This window comes from Myotis yumanensis, unplaced genomic scaffold (assembly GCF_028538775.1).
Source record: "Myotis yumanensis isolate MYYU_CA2020_CCGP unplaced genomic scaffold, mMyoYum1.0.hap1 SCAF_3, whole genome shotgun sequence".
Classification (NCBI taxonomy): domain Eukaryota; kingdom Metazoa; phylum Chordata; class Mammalia; order Chiroptera; family Vespertilionidae; genus Myotis; species Myotis yumanensis.
Window position 1 is genome coordinate 136,128,594 of NW_027223754.1, and position 22,318 is coordinate 136,150,911.

The window sequence follows — 22,318 nt, forward strand, 5'->3', positions numbered from 1 at the left end:
AGTTAATTTGCATATCTCAGTGATTAGCCAATGGGAAGGGTAGCGGCCGTATGGCTAATTACCATGTTTCTCTTTTATTAGATAGGATTTTCCTTTACAACAACTGTAAACCTACTTTTGCCACACTTTTTATATTTAGTTTTGAACTTATACTTGGTAGATTTTAATCTGTAGAAATTCCAAGGGCCTGAATTTGGGAGTATTCCCCCACAAGGATTTGAATTTGCTTCTACAGGGAGCTGAATGAAGACTGCTTTATCTCATTCAATGCCATAGCTTAGTATAGACTTTTCAGGCTCAGCTTCCCCACCATGCAGAACCCCAATATTAGTGTCTAGATTCCAGTGTGATAAGCGTTTGCCTCAGGACACCTGTCTGCACCTTTATGGCTCACAGCTCCCTGATCTGGTTTCAACTCCTCTCCTTCCTTCTCTCCTTTTAACTCTTATTGTGACTTTTCTTGATCCACAAAGAATCCTCCCCCCCATTTTTGTGTACATTCAGCAATGCTTAAAAAATACATGTTTTAATTTAGCTGAGATCTAGCTGAATTGTAATAAGAGGGTTCCTCAGAAAAAAGTCACATCTCCCACCACACTAAAAATGGAAGTGAAATACATGCTTTTTTGAAAAGAGAAATCATGCTTTATTCCTCTACATCAGCGGTTCTCAACCTGTGGGTCGCGACCCCTTTGGGGGTCGAACGACCCTTTCACAGGGCTCACTTAAGACCATCAGAAAACACACATATAATTACATATTGTTTTTGTGATTAATCACTATGCTTTAATTATGTTCAATCTGTAACAATGAAATTGGGGGTCACCACAACATGAGGAACTGTATTAAAGGTTCGCAGCATTAGGAAGGTTGAGAACCACTGCTCTACATCCTCTAAACTTCTAGCATTAAACAGCTATAGCAAACAGAAAGATTTAATAAAATACATATTATATGATATAGAAAGTACTGTCAAATCTTTACTGAAAAGATAGCAACTGAATTTTTGCAATGGGATTAATTCACTCCTACTAACTTGATTAAGAAATGAGTCACACCTTTCTGGATGATACAATACCTGCTTAAATGATGATATTAACTAGCTAGTACTGTCTTATGACTTGTTAATACTACATACTGAAGGATCTCAAAATTAAAAGAAGCTTATTTTTAAATAACTAGAGGCCTGATGCACGAAATTCATGCACAGATAGGGTCCCTAGGCCTGGCCAGCAATCATGACCAATCTGTGGGGCAACTGGTGGGGCGATTGGGAGGCCCCCCGCTGTCACCCGCCTTGGCTGGCCTGGCAATGCCCACTTGCCGGCCCCACCCCCCGATCGCCTTGCCTCTGCTGCTGGTTGTCTCCCTCTGCAGGAGGCAACTGACGGAGTGATCAGGGGGCAGCGCCAGCCTGCTCACCAGCCAGCCCCGCCCCCTGACGCCACTGCTGGTTGCCTCCCTCTGTGGGGCAATCGAGGGGGGGGGGTGCCCGCTGGCACCGCCTTGGCTGGCCTGGGGCCTGTGGGCTGGGAGAAGCTCCTGCATTGAGCGTCTGCCCCATGGTGGTCAGTGTGCATCATAGCAACTGGTTGTTCCACCGGTCGTTCCACCATTTGGTCAATTTGCATATTGGGCTTTTATTATATAGGATATTTTAAATTTTCAAATAATATCTATAATGATAAAAGCATAATATGCTAATTAGACTGAACGTCCTTCCTTCTGGACAAAGCCGCAGTGGGTAAGGGCCAAGGCAGAGGCAGTAGAGGCCCGCTGGCCGTGGCAGCAGCGGCGGTGGGCAGGGGCTGGGGCCAAGACCCTTGCATGAATTTCGTGCATCAGGTCTCTAGTGCTCAACATATTTTTATTCAACCTCCAGACACATTTCCAGATGAAGTGCCTCTACATTTACAGTGATGAAACCAACTGTTAATCCACAAAGACAGCGACTATATACATATCTAGTCTCCTCCAGTAAATTCCTACTGGTAACATAAATTGAGGTACAATCTACAATAGAATAGATATCATATATCCTTGACAAATGTGTTTGATATAAAAACGGCAGGACCAGATTGAAAGGTGCCATTAAAAGATGATCTGCAGCCCTCCCCTGATTTAAAAAAAAAAAAAAAAAAGTAAATGGAGGGATCTCTGGGAGAATCATATTCATGTCCTGTAACACATCAAAGCTGGGAACAAACATGAAAGTAGACTAAAGGCTTTCAGAGGTTACACCATTTATATTTGACTCTAATGTTCTGCAGTTTTCTGGAGGGCACTAATAATACTAGAAGGCTTCCTGGGGAAAGACAAAGCACAAATCTATTCCATGACAACGTTTGCTCCTAGAAGGGGCTCCTATTAAGGCCAAGGAAGAAGCTCAGTGATACCCGCTGGTGTGACTTTATGGGGTCCAAGCTCTTTCTTTCCTCTCCTGCACTCCTAAGCCTCTGAAATGATCCAGGAAAAGTAAAATTATCTTTCATCCCTCAGACTGGGCTTGCAGGACTCAGAGCACTAATACCAATTTCTGACAGAATACATAGTAGGCTGAACAAACACATATGGATGACCAAGTCCAGAGGCAGAGAAAGAAAGTGATGTTCTTGTCTTCTGTTCAATTTTAAGAACAACAAACAAACATTCCAGGAAACCTCCTAGAAGACATGCTCCTCACACCTCACTGTTGAGAACTGTGTCTCTTATCCATTACTATACACATGGAATTACAGTAATAATTTAGATTCATATTCACCAGCTTGTGAGGCTACAGAAGGGCTCAATTTTCCTAATAACCTACGCCTGAACAAAATCAGTTAGTGAGGAGGAAGAGGTATGTGGATCTGGACAGGTAACCAGTAGTGTTTCCTACAGCATGTTTCCACCTTTCTGGGAAAAACCACCAAAAGAAATTCTCTCTCCGACTTCTAGGGGAAGAAATAAGTATTGAAGAATTAATTATGATAATAATCAATATTAAGACAAAACAATGAAACATGTCAAGCTTAAACAAATATATATATTCTATAAAGCACTGCAATAAAACTGTTTCTGGTATTTCTTGTTCTCCTAGGAACTACTGGCCCATAATATATAAATATTTAAAGGCAGTTTTTAAAACATATGGTCTAACTTTGGTATTCATAGTGGCTCAGAGAGCTTTGAGGTACTTTTGAAAATTGACATTCATGAAAGACCACCTCTATGGTCTACCACAGTGTATTGGGTAAACATATTCATGTAAAACGCATAATGTTTACATAGTACATATCATCATAAAAAGTTGCAGTATACATACCAGACTTTTCTAGTATACTATGTTGGACTATTAATAACTCAAATTTACATCCCAAAGGGCAACACTGCCCCAATTCAAACTCAAAAACAGCTGTGCAAACAAAGTGAGGGTGAGGGCTAGGTGTGTAAGATGTGAAGGGAGAGACACATGACATACTTGATCACTCAGAGATATAACTCCATGGCACCTAGCGCTGGATATATGACAGGAAATATGCTAACGTGTGCATACAAACATCTGGCCTTGTAAGTTAGTTAAAATATAATGATCAAACTGTATAGTGGTGGATTTCTATTTTAGTAAGGAATACTAGTACTATATAGTATAGAGGGGTGGGCAAAAATAGGTTTACAGTTGTGAGTAGGTAAAACACAGTTTATTCTTGTATTATTATTTGTTATTATATTAGAGGCTTGGTGCACGGATTCGTGTACTGATGGGGTCCCTCGGCCTGGCCTGCAGCTTTCCGACATCCCCTAAGGAGTCCCGGATTGCTAGAGGGCACAGGCCAGGTGGTCAGTGCACATCATAGCAGCTGGTCAGACACTTAGCATATTAGCCTTTTATATATATATAAAGTGCTAAGCACAGTGCTTATTATCTTCTACTGTATAAAATGCAGCTGCCAGTGTAGCAACAGTGATTTTTTTCCCTATTCCTAGTCACTTGTTCAAAATGGTGGGAAATACTGAAAGTGGGTCTGTGACCTGAAGATAAAGTGCAATGGCCTCAAGGGTCCAACAGGATCAGAGATGATAGTCTTAAGAAGGTACTGCCTAAAGAAGAGAGGAGGCCTTTGGAAGGGGAAGGCATCTTTGGGAGCATGATGATAAAGAGGAAAGAAGGAAGCAGGCAGCTGAAGTTAATATACTGAAGGACAATACCTCTGAATTGAAAGACACACCAACTGTCTACACCCACTCCCAATAGAGCTTATTATTAAAGAAACCCTAGCAGTGTCATTTACTATAGCTAAGATGTAGAAACAGGCCGCATGTCCATCAGTAGATGAATGGATAAAAAAACAAAACTGTGGTACATATACGCAATGGAATACTATGCAGCTGTAAAAAAGAAGAACCTCTTACCCTTTGAGACAGCACGGTGTGACCTGGAGACGATTATGCTAAGTGAAATAAGCCAGACAGAGAAAGACAAGTATCACATGATCCCCCTTATATGTGGAATCTAATAAACAAAACAAACTGATGAACAAAATAGAACCAGAAACATTGAAGCATGGAACAGACTGACATATTTCAGAGGGAAGGCAGGGGTGCGAAGAGATTAACCAGAGAATTTATATGCATATATGCATAACCCATGGACACAGACAATGGTGCAGTGAAGACCTGGGGAGGGGGTGGGGGAGTGGAGAGGGTCAATGGGGTGAGGGGGGGTGAGGGGGCGGGGAAATGGTACATCTGTAATACTTTCAACAAAAATAAATTTTTAAAAACTCATTTCATTGCATCTACAGAAGAGGAAATTTTTGAACTAAGAACCATACCTCCCTTTCATAGAATCTTATGCTATTGTTGATCCAGGAAAACACTATACACTTAATATTTTAAAAGCTGTAAAATTCTGATTGTATTAAAGAGTTTTTTTCTTTCTTTTAGAAAAGATGCACAAAAAGATTGTAATATAGTATAGATATTTGGGTAAATATTTTATTATAACTATATTTTTTTCTTTTTTTAGGTTCACTATTTTCTCCAAATTTTTATCTTGAAGATTTTTGTACTCTGAATAAAATTAGAAGAATGGCAAGAAAAACATATATGCTCCATCTAAATTAAACTATTAACTTTTTGCCAATTTTTTATCTCTCAATTGATATATCTCTATATATTCAAAATTTTTCTTCTATACACCTTTTATAAAAGATACTTTTAAAAACTCTGACATAAAAAAATCAAATTCGATGAACTCTTTTTTATAAAAACCTTTGCCAGGTCTAATGGATGACCTCTGTCTCACCCAGTCAAATTTCAGTAGAATTATATAATGATAATTTTTACCTCTTATACACAACTAAATAAAAATTAGAAATTTCCTATTCATCTAGATTTTAAAACTGAGAAAAGAACAAATAATACCATCCATATGCACACAACTTCCTAGCTTAAGAATTCTTAGCAAGGGACACTGGATGTTGATAAAGACTTCATTAAACTAATAGAAAAGAAAACTGTTAATGTTAATAAACTAAATAAACATCTGATCTGAACCAGAAGTTTTGAAACCATATCTTATTAAGAGATATAACATATAAAAAGAGCTGCTATGGATGAAGGTATATGTGGTGCTTTATTTATTTTTATTTTTTAAATATATTTTATTGATTTTTTTTACAGAGAGGAAGGGAAAGGATAGAGAGTTAGAAGCATCGATGAGAGAGAAACATCGATCAGCTGCCTCCTGCACACCCACTACTGGGGATGTGCCAGCAACCAAGGCACATGCCCTTTACTGGAATCAAACCTGGGACCCTTCAGTCCGCAGGCCCACGCTCTATCCACTGAGCCAAACCTGTCAGGGCTATATGTGGTGTTTTAAATCCTGCTATGTACTTTGCTCATCAGGCAGCATCTCAGCCCAGGGAGCACAGTTTGAATACCATTATTGTAATGCCATTGCACAGTTTTGCAGCTTTTAAAATCGTAATATGTTAATTCTTAAAAATATAGCAAGAAAAATTTTTTGAGAAATATCAATATTCCTCACAAAACTGAAAAAGTTTTGAAAATGAAAGAAAACCTTGCAACTCTATATTCATGAAAAAATAATTTAGTTTTACTATTTTAGTAAATGTATATCTTACAAGTAGTTTTAAATAGAAGTTCTGTAAAATATATACCACATTAAAATTTCAAATATTTGCAGTTTTCAGCATACACTTAAGACCATTTAATGAGCAAAGGAAGTATAACAAAATGCATAAGGTGATAGTGCATCAAGTTTCAATTGATATAATAATATTAAAATTGCAAGAATATCAGATATTATTTTAAGTGTTAATTCAAAATGACAACAATGTCAACAAAAAAGATAGAGAGCTAGAAAGCAGCAATTATGCTGAAATGAATGAAATTATAAGATATGGAGAACTTCGTACCTTTATGTGGGTTTTCAAATTCTTCAGATAAGAGGTGGTAGCAACAACCCACACTGCAAACTCCCTTGATTTCAGAATTGGAAGTAAATATTCGTAGAGTATTTGGAGCAAGATCACCACAAGTATGTAGGCCTACCATCAAGCAATCCTTTAAAAATGAGAAGAAAAACAAATTTTGGCAATTAAAAGGAAGGCTAAAAAGACATCTCAGGTGAAGATTTTAAATGTTCATTAGAATATATGGAGCTTTTAAAAATGACCAAATTCTACCTAGAATATACAGTGGTTTTAATTTATTTTTATAACAAATAATGATTCCCTTTGTGGACAAAATGACTGTGATCATTTATCACAACTAAATACTTTTGAGTTGATTTTTCTACTGTTTTTGGTTACTTACCCATTTGAATTTTCTCTTTTCTGTTTCACAACTAGCCAAAGTAAAGATTGGACTAATCAAATGGAGCATGCATGACTATGACAAACTTGTGATTTGAGACACATTTATACCTTACTAATATTTTTTTTAAATTCACTTCTTCACAAATTAACCATTAAAACTTATTAAAAAAACTGTAATAAAAAACAAATAAAAGGTGCCAAATTAACATTTCTACTTCAACACCAAAAAAGTTTATTTAGTTCATTCCTTGTATCAAATATAATAATTTTAAATTCAATATAACAATTTTTGTTCTAAATTTTATAACATCAGTTTTACGTGAATATTCTCCTATGAACTGTTTCAAAGCCTAATTTTAATGCATACACATACTGAATGGTTACAGCTGCATGTACTCACGGAATCTTGATCAAATACCAATTTTCTTTTAATTCTTCAGTGCCTTAATTTCCTCATCTGTAAAATGAGGATAATAATGGTACAAGCACTTTGGAAAACATTGGCAGCTTACCATAAAGTGAAAACATACACTTACTAACAATATGACCTACAAATCCAACTCTGGGCTAATTATCCAAGAGAAATAAAAACATGTTCACAGGTAAAAAAAAATGGACAGGGGACTTGAACAGACACATCTCCTAAGCAGGCATACAAATGCAAATCAAAACTACATTGAGATACCACTTGACACCTGTTAGAATTGCTATTATCAATAAGACAAGTAACAACAAGTGTCAGAGAAGTTGTGGAGAAAAAGGAGCCCCCGTTCACTGCTGCTGGAAAGGTACAGCCACTATGAAAAACAGCACAGAAGCTCCCTTAAAAATTAAAAGAAAATAGAGTTACCATATGATCGTGTGGCCCCTCTTTTGGGTATCTACCCAAAAAACTTGAAAACATTTATTCATAAAGATATATGCAGAAGAGGTTCGGCCGGTGAGGCCCCGGGTGCGGGCCCCGAGGGCGGCAGCCCGAGCGGAGCATTGGAGGGAAGGAGTCCGCATCCGAGTCCGCGTAGGCCAGGCCATGAATGGGCTGCCTTCGGCCCAGGCACCGGGCGGCACGGGCTGCGCCTTGGCCGAACTCCCGCCGCTGCCGCGCGGCCTCAGCGGGCTCCTGAACGCGAGCGGGGGCTCGTGGCGGGACCTGGAGCACAGCCAGCGCAGCCGCATCCACGACGAGCTGAGCCATGCGTGAGCCGTGCGTCCCGCGTCCCTGAAGAGCCCCGCGGCGCCACGGGCGCTGCCCACGCTGGACCTGCGGCCGGTCCCCCTGGCCCGCGGCGCCCTGTCAACCTCGACTCGACATTAGCTGCGCTGCGCAAAGAGATGGTGGGGCTGCGGCAGCTGTGCCAGCTGTGGGGCCTGTATGAGTCAATCCAGGACTACAAGTGCCTGTGCCAGGACCTGTCATCTTCCCTGCATTCAGACAGCTCCTACCCACCTGATGCTGGCCTATCTGATGACGACGAACCTCCTGATGCCAGCCTGCCTCCAGACACACCTCCCCTCACTGTGCCCCAGACACACAATGCCCGAGACCAGTGGCTGCAAGATGCCTTCCATATCAACCTTTGAAGAGCTGGGGGGTGGGGGTGGGGGGGTGGGGAGGGCATGTACCCATGCAAAAGGCTCAGAAACTTACCCCTCAGCAAGTACTCAGACTATAGTGCCTGCTTCCCCCCATACCACCTCACTCCACAGGAGGGCCAGGCCTGGGTCCCTCAGAGGCACAACTGCCAACCTCCTCTCCTATCTCGGGTTAGCTGGCACTGGGGCAGGCACCTGGGCTACAGCCTCTGCCCCTGACACTGGACCTCCACTTCTTCCACATGTATGCACCTCAGCTTAGCCAACCTTCAGTCTGTCAATGGGCCCAAAGCACCTTCTCTCCCTTGGTATCTCTGGGACTGGGATGTGAATCTGACTCCCATCTCCTTTTCACCTTTTGCTGCTGTTGGCAGCTGCCGGCTCAGGGGCATCCCACCTCTGGTCCCTGGGTTCCACTGCTCTCGACAAGGGCTCCAGGACCCAGTCTCGCACCCGCCCACAGCCGGGAGGGCCAAGACTCTGAGCAGGATATTTAAGTTGAGGGGCCAGCCTCCTGGGCGCATAGAAATTTAAAAGAAAAAAAAAGATATATGCAGAAGATATATGTTAACTGCAGTATTATTCACGGCGCCCAAGACATGGAAAACAACTGAAGTGTCCTTTGGTAGATGATTGGATAAAAATGTGGTACATATAAACAATGGAACACTACTCAGATGAAATGCTGTCATTTGTATCATGGGTGGATCTTGAGAATATCAGGCGAAGCGAAGTAAGTCAGAAAAAGTCACTCATGATTTTACTCATATGTGGGATGTAAGACTGAAAGCAACAAATGAATAAACAGAAAAAACAAACAAAAACTCAGAGACCTAGACAACAGTATGGTAGTTACCAGAGGGAAGGGGGGTGGGAGGTTAGTAAAGTATAAGGGGGTCAAATATATGGTGACAAAAGAAGATTTGACTTTGTGTGGTGGACATATAATACAATATATAGATAATGTATCATAGAATGCACACGTGAAACCTATATAATCTTATTAATCACCCCAATAAAATTAATTTTAAAAACTGAAAAATTTAATAAGTAGAATATTATAGCTTCAAAGGCTACCTTGTTTTTTTTTTAAACAATGAGTTAGGCTGAATGATTTCTAGAAGCTCCTCTACAAAATTGTCTTAACATACAATGGTGCCTTTGTTTAAGAAGTATTCTCTTTGAATTACATTTGACAAACTTATAGTTTAGAAATAAGTTGAAATTCTTTAAGAATACTCAGAAGCTAACATTTGCTCAAAAAACTGCATATTTGGTTACCAAGGCTAACAGTAAGTACTAGGGGCCCAGTGCACGAATTTGTGCACCTTGAAAGGAATTGTGGGCCACGAGGCTGCAGTGGGCACAGGGGCAGGTCTCAGCCCATCCTTCGTGCCCCCAACCGGCCCCTCCCGCCATGGCCCCCAGTCTCCTGTCTGTGGGCAGCCCTGCTCCTGCCCACTGCTGCCGTTCCCACGCACTGACGGCGCAGCCCTGCTTGTACCTGCTGATGGCACAGAGTAATCGATGCCAGCGCCAGCTGTGGGTGCAAGCAGGACTGGCATCGGCAGTGGGTGCGAGCAGCGGCTGCCAGCCTCAATTGCCGCTCAAGAGCAGGGGGAGGTGGAGAAGCCCTGAGGGGTGATCAGGGCTGGTAGCCGCCACTCACACCCACTGACAGCTCCGAGTGACTGGGGTTGGTGCCATGTGCTAGCAGCGGGTGCGAGCAGCAGCTCCAGCAATGGCAGCGGGTGTGAGCAGGGCTGGCGCCGGCAGCAGGTGCAAGTGCCCAGCAGGACCACAGCATGCAAGAAGGAGCAAAGAATTTTTAGTAACCACCAGCGGCTCTCCCTGATGACAGCAACCAGCACCCCACCTTGGTCTGGTGCCCCCGCTCACCTGCTCCACCATCCTGCCACAGCCAATGCCCACCATGTTCTGCACTCTTCCACCTGCTGCCAACGCCCACCATTGTCTACCTGTGCCCCCTGGTGGTCAGCAGCACGTCATAGCAATTGGTTGTTCTGTTGTTCGGTGTATTTGTATATTAGGGTTTTATATATATACTAGAGGCCCAGCGCATGAAATTTGTGCATCGGGGGGGCGGGGGGGCCCTGAGCCCAGTCTGCACCCTCTCCAATCTGGGGCATCCCTCTCACAATCTGGGACCACTGGCTCCTAACTACTCACCCGCCCGCCTGCCAGCCTGATCACCCCTAACTGCCTATACCTGCCAGCCTGCTCATCCCCAACTGCGCCCCCTGCCAACCTGGTCACTCCCAACTGCTTCCCCCCACCGGCCTGGCTGCTCCTAACTCCCCCCCCCCCCCCCCCGCCAGCATGGTTGCCCCTTACTGCCCCCCCACTGCTGGCTTGGTCGCCCCTCATGGAACCCCCTGCCAGCCTGGGCACTCCTAACTGCCCCTACTGCTGGCCTTGTTGCCCCTACAGCCCCCCTCTGCCAGCCTGGTCGCCTCACACAGCCTGCTCTTCAGTCATTTGGTCGCCCCTCACTGCCCCCCCTGCTGGCCTGGTCACCCCACACACCTTGCTGTTCGGTCATCTGGTAGCCCCCTCCCTGCCCGCCAACGGCCTGGTTGCCTCACACACCCTGCTTGTTCAGTCATTTGGTCGCCCCTCACTAACCCCCCTCCTGGCCTGGTTGCCCCACACAGCCTGGTGTTCAGTCATTTGGTCATCCCTCAATAACCCCCTGCTGGCCTGGTCACCCCATGCAGCCTGCTTGTTCAGTCGCTTGGTCATCTCTCAATAACCCCCCTGCCGGCCTGGTTGCCCCACGCAGCCTGTTCAGTTGTCCGTTCGGTTGCAATGGCCCCTGGCTCTTTATATATATAGATAGATAACATTGCTGAAGATATCTCTTTACTTCAAATATTAATTAAAATGTACAAATTTTCTTGAATTGGAATTTTAATCCCTAAATTACATAACGAGAACTTAGCTTACTAGCTTTTGTGCTAGTACTTCTGTTTGATTTAGGTGGCTTAAAATGAGTGAAAGGCACTCTATTTTGGCAAACTGTAAATGTCATATTTTGTACTCTTATCAGATTTTGATAGCTGTGAGAATCATAAAAGTCTATACATAATTTTAGTTCTTTAGATTAATGTAACCAAATAAGATATGTAGGTTAAGTAAGCTACTATTAAAATTTAATTCTATGTCCTAGAGCAGTTTTGTAAATCAAATTAAGGAATTCAAATGTGAAATTACCTCCAGATCTTTAATAATATCATGTAGTTCTGAATCAGCAGTAATAAAAGATGTTAAAGGTGAGTATATATTTGATTCATTTGACTTGGATGTTGTTTTTCTTCTCTCTCTATTTGCTTCAGACACTTTTCTCTTGAGTATTTGGGAGGAAGAAGTAGGTTCAATGGCATTAACAGGCAAAAAGTCTATAAGAGAAAAGGCATTCTCAAAACACAAATTATCTTCTCGATGTGAATGAACATGTAGGTTTTCCATTTGTTTTCTGATGTTAGAAATAACAGAGCTCGAAAAGCCTGGCAAAAAATCTGATGTAGACATCATTTCTTGATTTGCAGGACTGTTCTTACATACTCCCTCAATATCTGCTTTATTTTTAACTTGATCTTGCATTTTCTTTTCTTTTGTCATTTTTAATGCCAGGTCATTGACATCTAAGTTTGACCGAGTATGATAGACTTTCCAATGTTTCTTCAGCTTCCTGTTTCTCTCCTGAGCTCCATGAGTATTGGTATTTGAGGAATCGATTCCGTAAACTTTTAAGCCATACTTCAGGGACAAATAGGAACTTAGGTAGCCTTTTCCAGAACCCAGGTCAATTACCTAAAGAAAAACAGAGTGAATTAAAGTAAACAAATGGTTGTATACTTTATACAACCTGTTACGTTTTTTATTTTAATTTTGATTCCTACTAAAAATCAACCACACATCACTTTTATTTAAGTTTTTAAAAGAAATTCTAGACAGTGTAATATCAAGAAAAAGATGCAAAAGTCATAAATATTGGAAATAAAACTCTTCTTCATAGATAATATGACTGTGTCTCAGAAAATACTGAATAATATACCAAAAAAGCTAACACAAAAAGTGAATTTAGCAATGTGTCAGAATACAGGATCATTAGAAATTAATACTAAACCACTAGAATATATACAATACAGTAATAAATTATAAAATATTTGAATTAAAATAGCATAATATAATACCTAGTAATAAATGTAACAAAGGTTGTGTAAGATCCCTATATATTGAAAACTACAAAACACTGCATAGAAAAAAATTTAAAAGATTAAATAATGATATACCATATTGACAAAACATGAGACTCAATTTTAAGATGGCAATTTCCCAAACTGACATAGATTCAATGCAATCCTAATAAAATTGCAGCAGATTTTTAAAAAGAAATTGACAAACAGATATTACAATTTATATGAAAAGGCACAGGTCCTAGAATAATCACAACACTTTTGAAAAAGAATAAGGTTGGAGGATTTACACAATTTTGGAATCAATATAAAACTAGAGTAATCAAAACAGTATAATGCTAGTATAAAAATAGACATATAAACCAATGAAAAAAATAGAGTTCAGAAACATACTAATACTAATATAGACAACTGATTTTTCAAAAAAACTGCTAAGGTAATTTGATGAAGACAGGAGTCTTTTCAACAAATGGTGCTGTTATAACTGGATGTCTGTATGAAAAAATGAACTTTGCTTATGTCATTCCAAAAACAAAATTAATTAAAAGTGGATCACATATCTAAATGTAATAGTAAAAACTAACAGCTTCTTAAAGAAAACATAAAAAACTCTTTGTGACATTAGGAGAGGCAAAGATTACTTATGTAGAACATTAAAAGCATGAACTACAAATAATTGAAAAAATAAACCTCATTAAAAATGAAAACTTTTGCTATTTAAAATAGTTAAAAAGGAAAAGAACTATTGAATAGTGTATTTGCAAATCATTTATTTGACATATGGTTCATGTCCAGAATATATAAAGAACTCTTATAACTCAGTAATAAGACAAGCAACCAATTAAAAATGGGCAAATAATTTGAACACACTTCACAATATCCTATCTAATAAAGAGGGAATATGCTAATTGACCCTCACACCATCACAAAGATGGTGGAACCCACAGCCAATAAGGAGGAAATATGCTAATTGACTGCCACGCCCTCAAAGATGGCGGCACCCAGTACCCTCAGCCCCATCACGGTGTGCCTGCCTCTGGAGTCCCCCAGTCCCCTCAGCCCCCGAGCCACTCAGGGCTGGCCCGACGCACAGGCAAACCTCAGATGGCAGCTACCCAGCTGACGCCCGAGGTGCAGGCAAGCCTCATATTTCGGCTGCCCAGCCACCCAGGTCCAGCCTGAGGCGCAGGCAAGCCTTGGATGGCGGCTGCCCAGGCTGCCCGAGGCTCAGGTAACCAGGGCCGGCCGAGGCTTGCGCTGCTGGCAGTGGCAGCAGCAGAGGTGTGATGGGGGCGTCACTTTCCTCTGATTGCTGGGTCACCTCCTGCCCCTGAGGGCACCCGGACTATGAGAGGAGGCAGGACAGGCTGAAGGACCCCCCTCCAGTGCATGAATTTTCATGCACCGGGCCTCTAGTGTCATATAAACAGCCAATATTAAAAGATGCATAATATCACTTGTCATCAGGGAAATGCAAACTAAAATCATAATGAGAAATGCACAAACGTAAAATTGTACAGGCACTTTGGAAGACAGGGGTAGTTTAACATAAAGTTAAAACATACACTTATTATATAATCTACAAATCCCATTCTGGACTAATTATTCAAGAGAAATAAAAACATGTCCACACAAAGTCTTGTAAGTGGATAGTAATAGCAGCCATATAAAGGTAACAACTCAAATGGTCATGAACTGGTAAATGAAAAAACATTTATAAACATACTGTGGTCTACTACCCAGCAAAAAAGAGAAACAAAGAGTAAATATAACAACACTGAGGATGTTCAAAAGCTATGTCATAAAGATGTCAAACACAAAATGTCATTTGTACAATGTTCTAGAACAGTCAAAACTATAAGCAAATCAGTAATTCCCTGAGAATAGAGGAGAAAATAACTTGCAAAAGGGCATGGAGGAAACTTTTTATCACGACAGAAATATTTTTTATTATGGTGATGGTTACACAACTGCATACAATTACCAAATGTATCAAACTGAACACCTAGAATTGGAGAATATATTACTTAAACTAAAAATGATAAAATAAGTAAAAAGTTACCAAGATTACTATTATATTGCCATGCCTCTTCATAAGAAATAAATGGACAATTACAGAAATACTATCATAAGAAATTATCTAATATTATTACAACTATCTTTAATTCCTAACTAAAATCAATTAAACTCTGTCGTAAGTATGAGCCACTCAAGGAAACATGCCTATATTTGTAGTAATGCATATCATTAATTAAATCCTCAAAAATTTCAGGGGTCTTGTAATTCAAGTATTTCATAGGTAAGACTCCAATAAATAATGTCCCCTAAATAAGTAACTAGCTTACAAATACTTCCCTATACCAGTTTTTAATGTTAATCTCTGGGAAACACAGAAGCATAATATATCTTGACTTAAGGAAGTATAATCTAATTGAAGTTACCATACCTATACTCATGAATATAAGAGCTGTACAGTAGAAACTCTATTAATCAATTCCCTTATATCTGAATCTTCAGAGAAAGCAAAACTTTCCTTTGATTCTATAAAACACACTCACTGATATCAATGACAAATTTAATGCTAGCAACCAGTAGTTGATGTAAACATCAGCATACTTGTTCCCATCAATTTAGATATTTTCTTACCAACAGGTAATTGAGTTTGTTTTCAAATGTATATATATAAAAGCCTAAGCAACCATCCGACCGGTAGCTATGATGCGCAATGACCAACAGGGGGCAGACACTCTGACCAGTAGCTATGACGTGCACTGACCACCAGGGGGCAAACACTCAACACAGGAGCTGCTGAGCTGTGGTGACTTGGCAGCTGCAGTTCTCGGGTGACGCACCAGGAACCAGAGAGGAGGGAGCCCAATTCCAGGGTGAGTCACCCGAGAATTGCCCTCTTGCAATCCAGGACCCCTTGGGGGATGTCGGAGAGCTGGTTTCGGCCGGATCCCCACAGGCCAGGCCACGGGACCCCACTGGTGCACGGATGCACCGTGCCTCTAGTATGTTTATAATAATTCCACTTGTAAATGAGGAAAATTCTGGCTGCAAGTAACAGAACATCAAGTTTTGAACAATGAAGAAAATTCACTTCATTTTAGGAAATCTTTCAGTAGAAGAGTTGAACCATTCAGAAATTCAACGACATTCAACTTTAGAAAATATGTACCCCTACGTTCATGGTAGTGTTGTTTACAATAGCCAAGATATGGAAGTAACCCAAGTGCCTATCAACAAACAAGTGGATAAAAAAAGCTATGATACATATATACAATGGAATGTTAAGTCAGTCATAAAAAAGAATGAAATCTTATTATTTGTGACAGCATGAATGGAACTAAAGTGTATTATACTAAGAGGAATAAATCAGAGAGAGACAAATACCATTATTTCACTTGCATGTAGAATTTAAAGAGCAAAATAAACTTTTGCTAGCTTATTTTTAATTCCCCTTGATGGCTGTAGAAATTCTTAGAATCATGTCTTCACAATATAATACCTAAAAACCTTTTCAGTAATGAGTAACTTTTCCTAGAAAATTTGTCAGCCTACATTTACATCTTATTGACCCAAGCTGACTTCTATCCCTTTCCAAACTGACTTAGTAACATATGCAGTGTTAGCAATAGAATGGAAAACTCTGTGCAATTACAAGTTGTATAAGCCATAAAACATTTTGCCTTCACACTATCTGGTCTCAATTGCAAAATTTCCACCATCCTGATTTCTTACTCTTTACTCACAATAGTATTTTCCATCCTGGATCACCTTACAGGTTAGAAGACAGACGAGACTCTAGTCCAATGCCTGCTGTGACTGACCTTCCGAGTCTTCTAATTCTGTTTAGGATCCTTTCTCACAAAAACATTGTTACACACAGTGGTCATTATACTTCAGATAGACGAGTTATATTTTGTTGACTAACCTGAAGATCTAATTACCATTCTAAGCTAAAGACTTTCAAATTTCAAATTTTAAATAAATTTATAAGACCAATATGGAATTCTCTGATGAATTTCATAATCATATATCCATCAGTTTACCTAATTTTTCCACTTGAGTGTCTAATAAGCATCTCAAACTTAACATGTTCCAAACTAAGTGCTTGATATTTTCTGTAAAATCTGCCTCTCCCCACATCTTCTCCATCACAGTTAATGAGAGCTCTCTAGGGCCACTAGTAAAGGAAAGTGTTTCTGATTCTGGATTTCCATCGACCATCATGAAATCTGCATTTTAAAAGTAAAGTAGTACATATATAAAATGTTTTAAACTGAACTATTATGAGAATCAAATATTGCTATTAAATGATTTAAGACAAAGACCTTGTAAAAGTCTTTACTTTAGGAGATTTCATCCACTAGGAACAATCTCCTTTGCTTTGAAAAAATTCTGTTAAAGCAGGTCTAACATATATATTAAGCTATTTCAAATTTTTTCCTGCTATTTAGAAATAAAATAAATCTGCTTTATTAAAGTTATTTATTATTATGCAATATTTCACATAAATAAAAGAATAAATAGTCAAAATGTAAAGTTATGAAGCACAATAAATACCCTTCATCTTAGCTTTTGTGTTACAACAGAGCAGATTCTATACCAGAGATTTATTTTGGAGGTGAAAGAAGGGTAGGGAAGTAGAGAAGAGAAAAAGAGAAAGGAAGGCAGCCCAATAAAAGGTGTATTATTAATCAAGATACTTTTAGGGCAACTTGGGTTTAATTGCACTGGGAAATTCTGAGAGCTAGTGTAGAAGGCACACTCAGAATCATCCACCTGAAATGTCAGGGAGTTGATGTATTTGATATCAACTTGTACCGATCAGTGGTTCAAGGCTTGCCACAGAGAGGAATTAATTCCCAAAACCTGTATGCAAGCAGCGCCTTGTTTCAGCAGCCAGAGAAAACCCACAGGGAAAGAAATGCAGACATTGCCAGGTAGGAAGAAGGCTGGCACACCATGCAATGGGAAGGCCCAAGAGTATTAGGTTAGGTGTCCAACAGCACCGGCTATACCCACGAACCTATCAGCCATCCTAAAAACTAGAACATTAGTATTTCTGCTGCCTTAATTGTGTATGGTTTTCCATCTATAACCCATTTCCCTGCTTCCCTACCAGAGGTAATTAACTATTCTCAAATTATTATGATTCCATTGCTTTTTTTCTTATAATTTTTTGCCTTAGGAATATACCATTATTTTTCTTTAGAGCTTCTAAAAATGGTACCATAAAATATGTGGCCTTCTGTAAATTGCTTATTTTTTCCCATTCAATTTTATGTTTCTAATATTCACCCATTTGATCTGTATGGCAATATTTTAAGTTTCACTGTGTACTTGCACCTTCTGGTCCAGATGAGTATCACCGCCATGGTGAGCCTGTTACTAATCCTGAAAGGTGTTGCTTAGGTATGATACACTTAAGAAAAGATTAAAAACTATTGCTTAGCTCTTGCTTCTAGCCTCCACCCTACAGAGCTACACTGTCACAAGTGGCTGTGCACATCTAGCCCACACTGTGAACATTTTCTAACCATCCTCAGGCTCTCCTCAAGTCTGGAAGAATCCATGGAAAAGATCCTAACACCTAATAAAAATTGAAGGACGGAAAATTGTCCATTACCCCCATAGATGTTCTCATAGGGATAAGAAAAATAACTTACTATTTTTATAAGCCAGGGGGAAAAATAACTTACTATTTTTATAGGTCCAGGCAATCTTTGATTTTATTTTAACATCTGTTTTCAAAGATCTGTTACACAAAAGAGATTTCTCACAACAGGAATGCATTGTAATTCTGACAGTGTAAAAGAATCCAAGTTCTAAAATACAGTTTCTTTGTGTTACTATAATGAGGTAGGTGCCCCATATCACAGCTTGGCCAGGTCCTGAGAATAATTTTGCAAAATGTCATCATCATATTGTTGCCTCAAGTTGGAGTTATAACATGTCAAAGGGAATCATCTTTAACTTCTATCCACTCTGAAAAGAGTGAAATTTGTGGCAAAACATGCATAGTGATACCTTATATTTAGTAGAGATTTGTTATAATTAGAGTGCATTTGGGAAATGAGAGCACATTTTTAAAGGCTCTGACATATCTCATGTCAGCAATTATTTAATGGCATTTTAAAGACTAGATAGTAATAGTAGAAAAAAGAATTTGAGTGATACAAAAAAAAGAGAGAGAGGCAATAATCTTAACACCTGAAAATAAAGGGAAATACTCTTACCTGTTTTATCCCACAGTAATCAGCAATACTGCTGATCAGCTCTGACATTGCCTGAACTTCGTGAGATTTTTTCAAATTCATAAACTCATCTGGCTTCACATTGTCACCTGAGTAAAAATACAACAAAATTAAAACACTGCTATTAAAGAAACAAAAGTTAATAAGGACCATCAGTTGACATTCATGTTTTCTGTAAGTAACTATGAAAATAATATAGATCCTATTGTGGTATCTACTAGTATATAATAGGTCTCTATAGGTCTATGATTCAAATTTGAATTAATAAAATAAATAAGACTGATAGAACATTATTAAAATGCTCCTTGATACATAAAACAATTAACTATAAAGAAAAAGACTGATAACTGAACTATCATATAGAAAAAATGTGGAGATCCGTAATTAAGTTCTGTTTAATATGTTGCATGAGAAGACCCAGTTGGCATAAGCCTATGTGGGTTCATGATACAAGGTTGAACACTAAATTAAGACCATATTGGAAAGACATACATATATGAACAATATACTGCTTCTAAGTGCCTAAAATCATACATACACACACGTGTACACACACACACACACACCTACCAGTTTTCTCTTCTTTATTTCCTCGAAGGGCTACAAGCAATTGCTCAAAAGGAGTACATATTCCCAAGTTTTGTATAGAATAATATTTCGCAGCCAGAGCAAAGGCTTCCACACTAACTAGCTTCTGGGAAGTTTCACAAAATATTTTGGAAAAACCAGTAATACCTAAAAAAAAAAATTAAAAAGCCAGGAAATGTTAGCAATAATTAAATAAAAGCTAATTGTGTGAGATTAAAAAAAATAAATGAAGAAAACAGTGGATCTTTACAACAAATTACAATACTTTCATTTTAGTGTGAATTTTGCAATAACTTTAATGGTTCAATTTTATTTGTTATTTAAACTGTTAGCTATTATAGCACTCAGTTTTCTCCTAACACAGTACACAATTAATATATTTAAATTCCAAATTAAAATGTGGCCTTTTTTTTTGTTCCATGAGACAGAAAAAAAGAAAAAGAAGTTTAAATCCTGCTAAACTATAATGTAGTCATGAAATTTATTAATGGTCCTGGCCGACCTACAAATGTGAATTTAAAGGTTAGTCCCCACAACACTGTCATTCCCTGTCCACACTGCATGTGGAATAATGCCAATATCCCCTGTGGTATAAATATTTCTGTAAAACAGTTCCTAAATAATTTAAATCATGTAGAATTGTATGTGTGTGTGTGTGTGTGGGGGGGGGGGGGTGTGGGGAGGGGGTATGTGTTCAGTGCCCTGAACCCAGAATGAGTTCTAAAACTAATGAGATGATGATCAGGTGAAAACATTCCATTTTCTTCCCATGCGCAGTTGAAACCAGACACTCTGAGGTTATCGACAGTTTGCAAATGCTCACTCATTTAGAAGAGTCTGGTGAACTGCTGTACTGCCTGCAACATCCAGTGGCCCATTCTGTGTGAGGATCACGCAGCTTATTGAACTCAGGTGTGGCCACACCTCGCCCAGGGGAACTGTGTCATTTATAGACAGAAGTTTTGAGAGTATTAGAAGATTCACTGCACATCCTTTCCCCAGAACTGTAGTAGCTGAAGGAAGTGTCAAGGTGGAACCTGCCTCAGCCTGAGTCCCCACGTAACTACAACAAAGACGTCACTGCTGTCAAACTACAACGGACATGCAGAATGAGAAAAGTAAACTTGGTTGTTTTTAGTCACTGAGATTCGAGGCTTATTACTGCAGCATAATATTACCTATTCTAATGAATATGCATAAACACACTGATAGATCTACTTTGTATTTACTCAATCCCACTTTCCTATGGTCATTTTTAATACATGTTAATTTATTTATTAACGAAAGGTTAAAAAAGGCATTCAAATGTGTCTATAGTGGTTCAAAGAAACTCTTTGAATGAAGAAGTCCAATGAAGTCCATTTACTGAAAATTATTTTTAATAATTCAAAAAAGCCACACATCCAGTGGTTAAATGAAGTATTTAAAAACTTCTGGTTATAAAAGCATGTGCAATCCAGGGAACAACTTTGGTCCTACCAGAAAAACCATACTACATATTATGAAGTCTATTCTATGATAGCTGATCCTCCATAGTTCCTTATAAAATTATATAAATCCACTTACAAAGAATGATGCTTCTTAGCAAAAATTAAGAGCAAGAAAATTGATGAAAGTTTGCAGAATTCAAAACAAAAACTGTATGCTTAAGATAGTATCTTTTTTATTTTTGTTACTTATTTTTTTAAAGAGTTTTTTAAAAAAATATATTTTGATTGATTTCAGAGAGGAAGGGAGAGGGAGAGATAGAAACATCAATGATGAGAGAGAATCACTGATCAGCTGCCTCCTGCACACCCCCGATTGGGGATCAAGCCCGCAATCCAGGCATGCGCCCTGACTGGGAATCGAACTGTGACCTCCTGGTTCATAGATCAATGCTCAACCCCTGAGTCATGCCGGCAGGGTAAGATAGTATCTTTTTAAAGTTATTATCTACTAAGTTGTTGGTGGTAACATTTACCAATTTAATTAATAAAAATAAAATTGGCAGAGATATATAACTTCCATTTCTGAATCAATTAAGTGGGAATTTAAACTGTAAAATTACTATAGTGATTTATTTAACATATATTTTGTATATGATATAAAGTTCTTTGGACATTTTACAAACTGAAATTACTAATGCAGCCAAAAGTAATAAAATCTACATCAAAATATTTAGGCATGATACAGAGGGGAAAACTCAGTCAACTATTAAGTGAGACTCTCAGGTTTAAGGGCCGTCTCAACATCCCCAAGTTCCAGGGCAGCAATTTCTTAGAGTGTGATAGAATAAGAGTATTAAATCTCAAAGTGCAGAGGGACTATTATAGTAGTCAGTTATTGGACAATGTTGCCAACAGTAAGAAATGTGATGTTTCTGTTGGAAGAGTAAAGGTTCAAATCAACTTAACTATCCTACTCAAAATACTTGAAAAAATTCCAATTCAAGCTTAATTAAATGTTGTTAATTTGCTTTTAATTATAGGCCTCCCAGTGATTCAGAATTTTGGAGATCTAAATTACAAAGATATTATCTTTTCAATAATGTTTACTTTTATAAAAAGAATAGTGTTTTTATTCAATCCATCAGTTTAGGTTACTAAGAGTGACACCCGTTTATTCAGAAAAATCTAGAACTCAATGAAAAAATATTTTTGAATTAGAGAAATATATATAGATTCTGTACTTTCTTTGTTTTCAAGTAATCAGCCTGTAACTTCTACAGAGAGAGAGAGAGAGAGAGAGAGAGAGAGAGAGAGAGAAAGAGAGAGAGAGAGGTGTGTCAATATTCTTGTCATTACTTCCATCTCCGAAACAGTACGTGAGCAAAACTATATGGAGT

General features: G+C 38.9%; 1 protein-coding gene and 1 pseudogene across 4 annotated transcripts in view; one reads left to right on the forward strand and one right to left on the reverse strand.

Moving 5' to 3' along the window:
• Nucleotides 1-22,318, reverse strand: part of METTL25 (methyltransferase like 25) — a 100,720-nt gene that overhangs the window by 62,865 nt on the left and 15,537 nt on the right. For 3 of the 4 annotated variants that reach the window (XM_070409638.1, XM_070409636.1, XM_070409637.1), the window contains exons 2-5: nucleotides 19,474-19,638; nucleotides 18,886-18,992; nucleotides 11,655-12,254; nucleotides 6,426-6,573 (exon numbers count right to left, since the gene is read on the reverse strand). In XM_070409638.1, coding sequence (XP_070265739.1) covers nucleotides 6,426-6,573; nucleotides 11,655-12,254; nucleotides 18,886-18,992; nucleotides 19,474-19,638 — 1,020 coding nt within the window. The remainder of the gene's footprint in view (nucleotides 1-6,425; nucleotides 6,574-11,654; nucleotides 12,255-18,885; nucleotides 18,993-19,473; nucleotides 19,639-22,318) is intronic. The other variant, XM_070409639.1, reaches the window with a different exon arrangement.
• LOC139005342 (leucine repeat adapter protein 25 pseudogene) lies at nucleotides 7,858-8,408 on the forward strand (annotated as a pseudogene).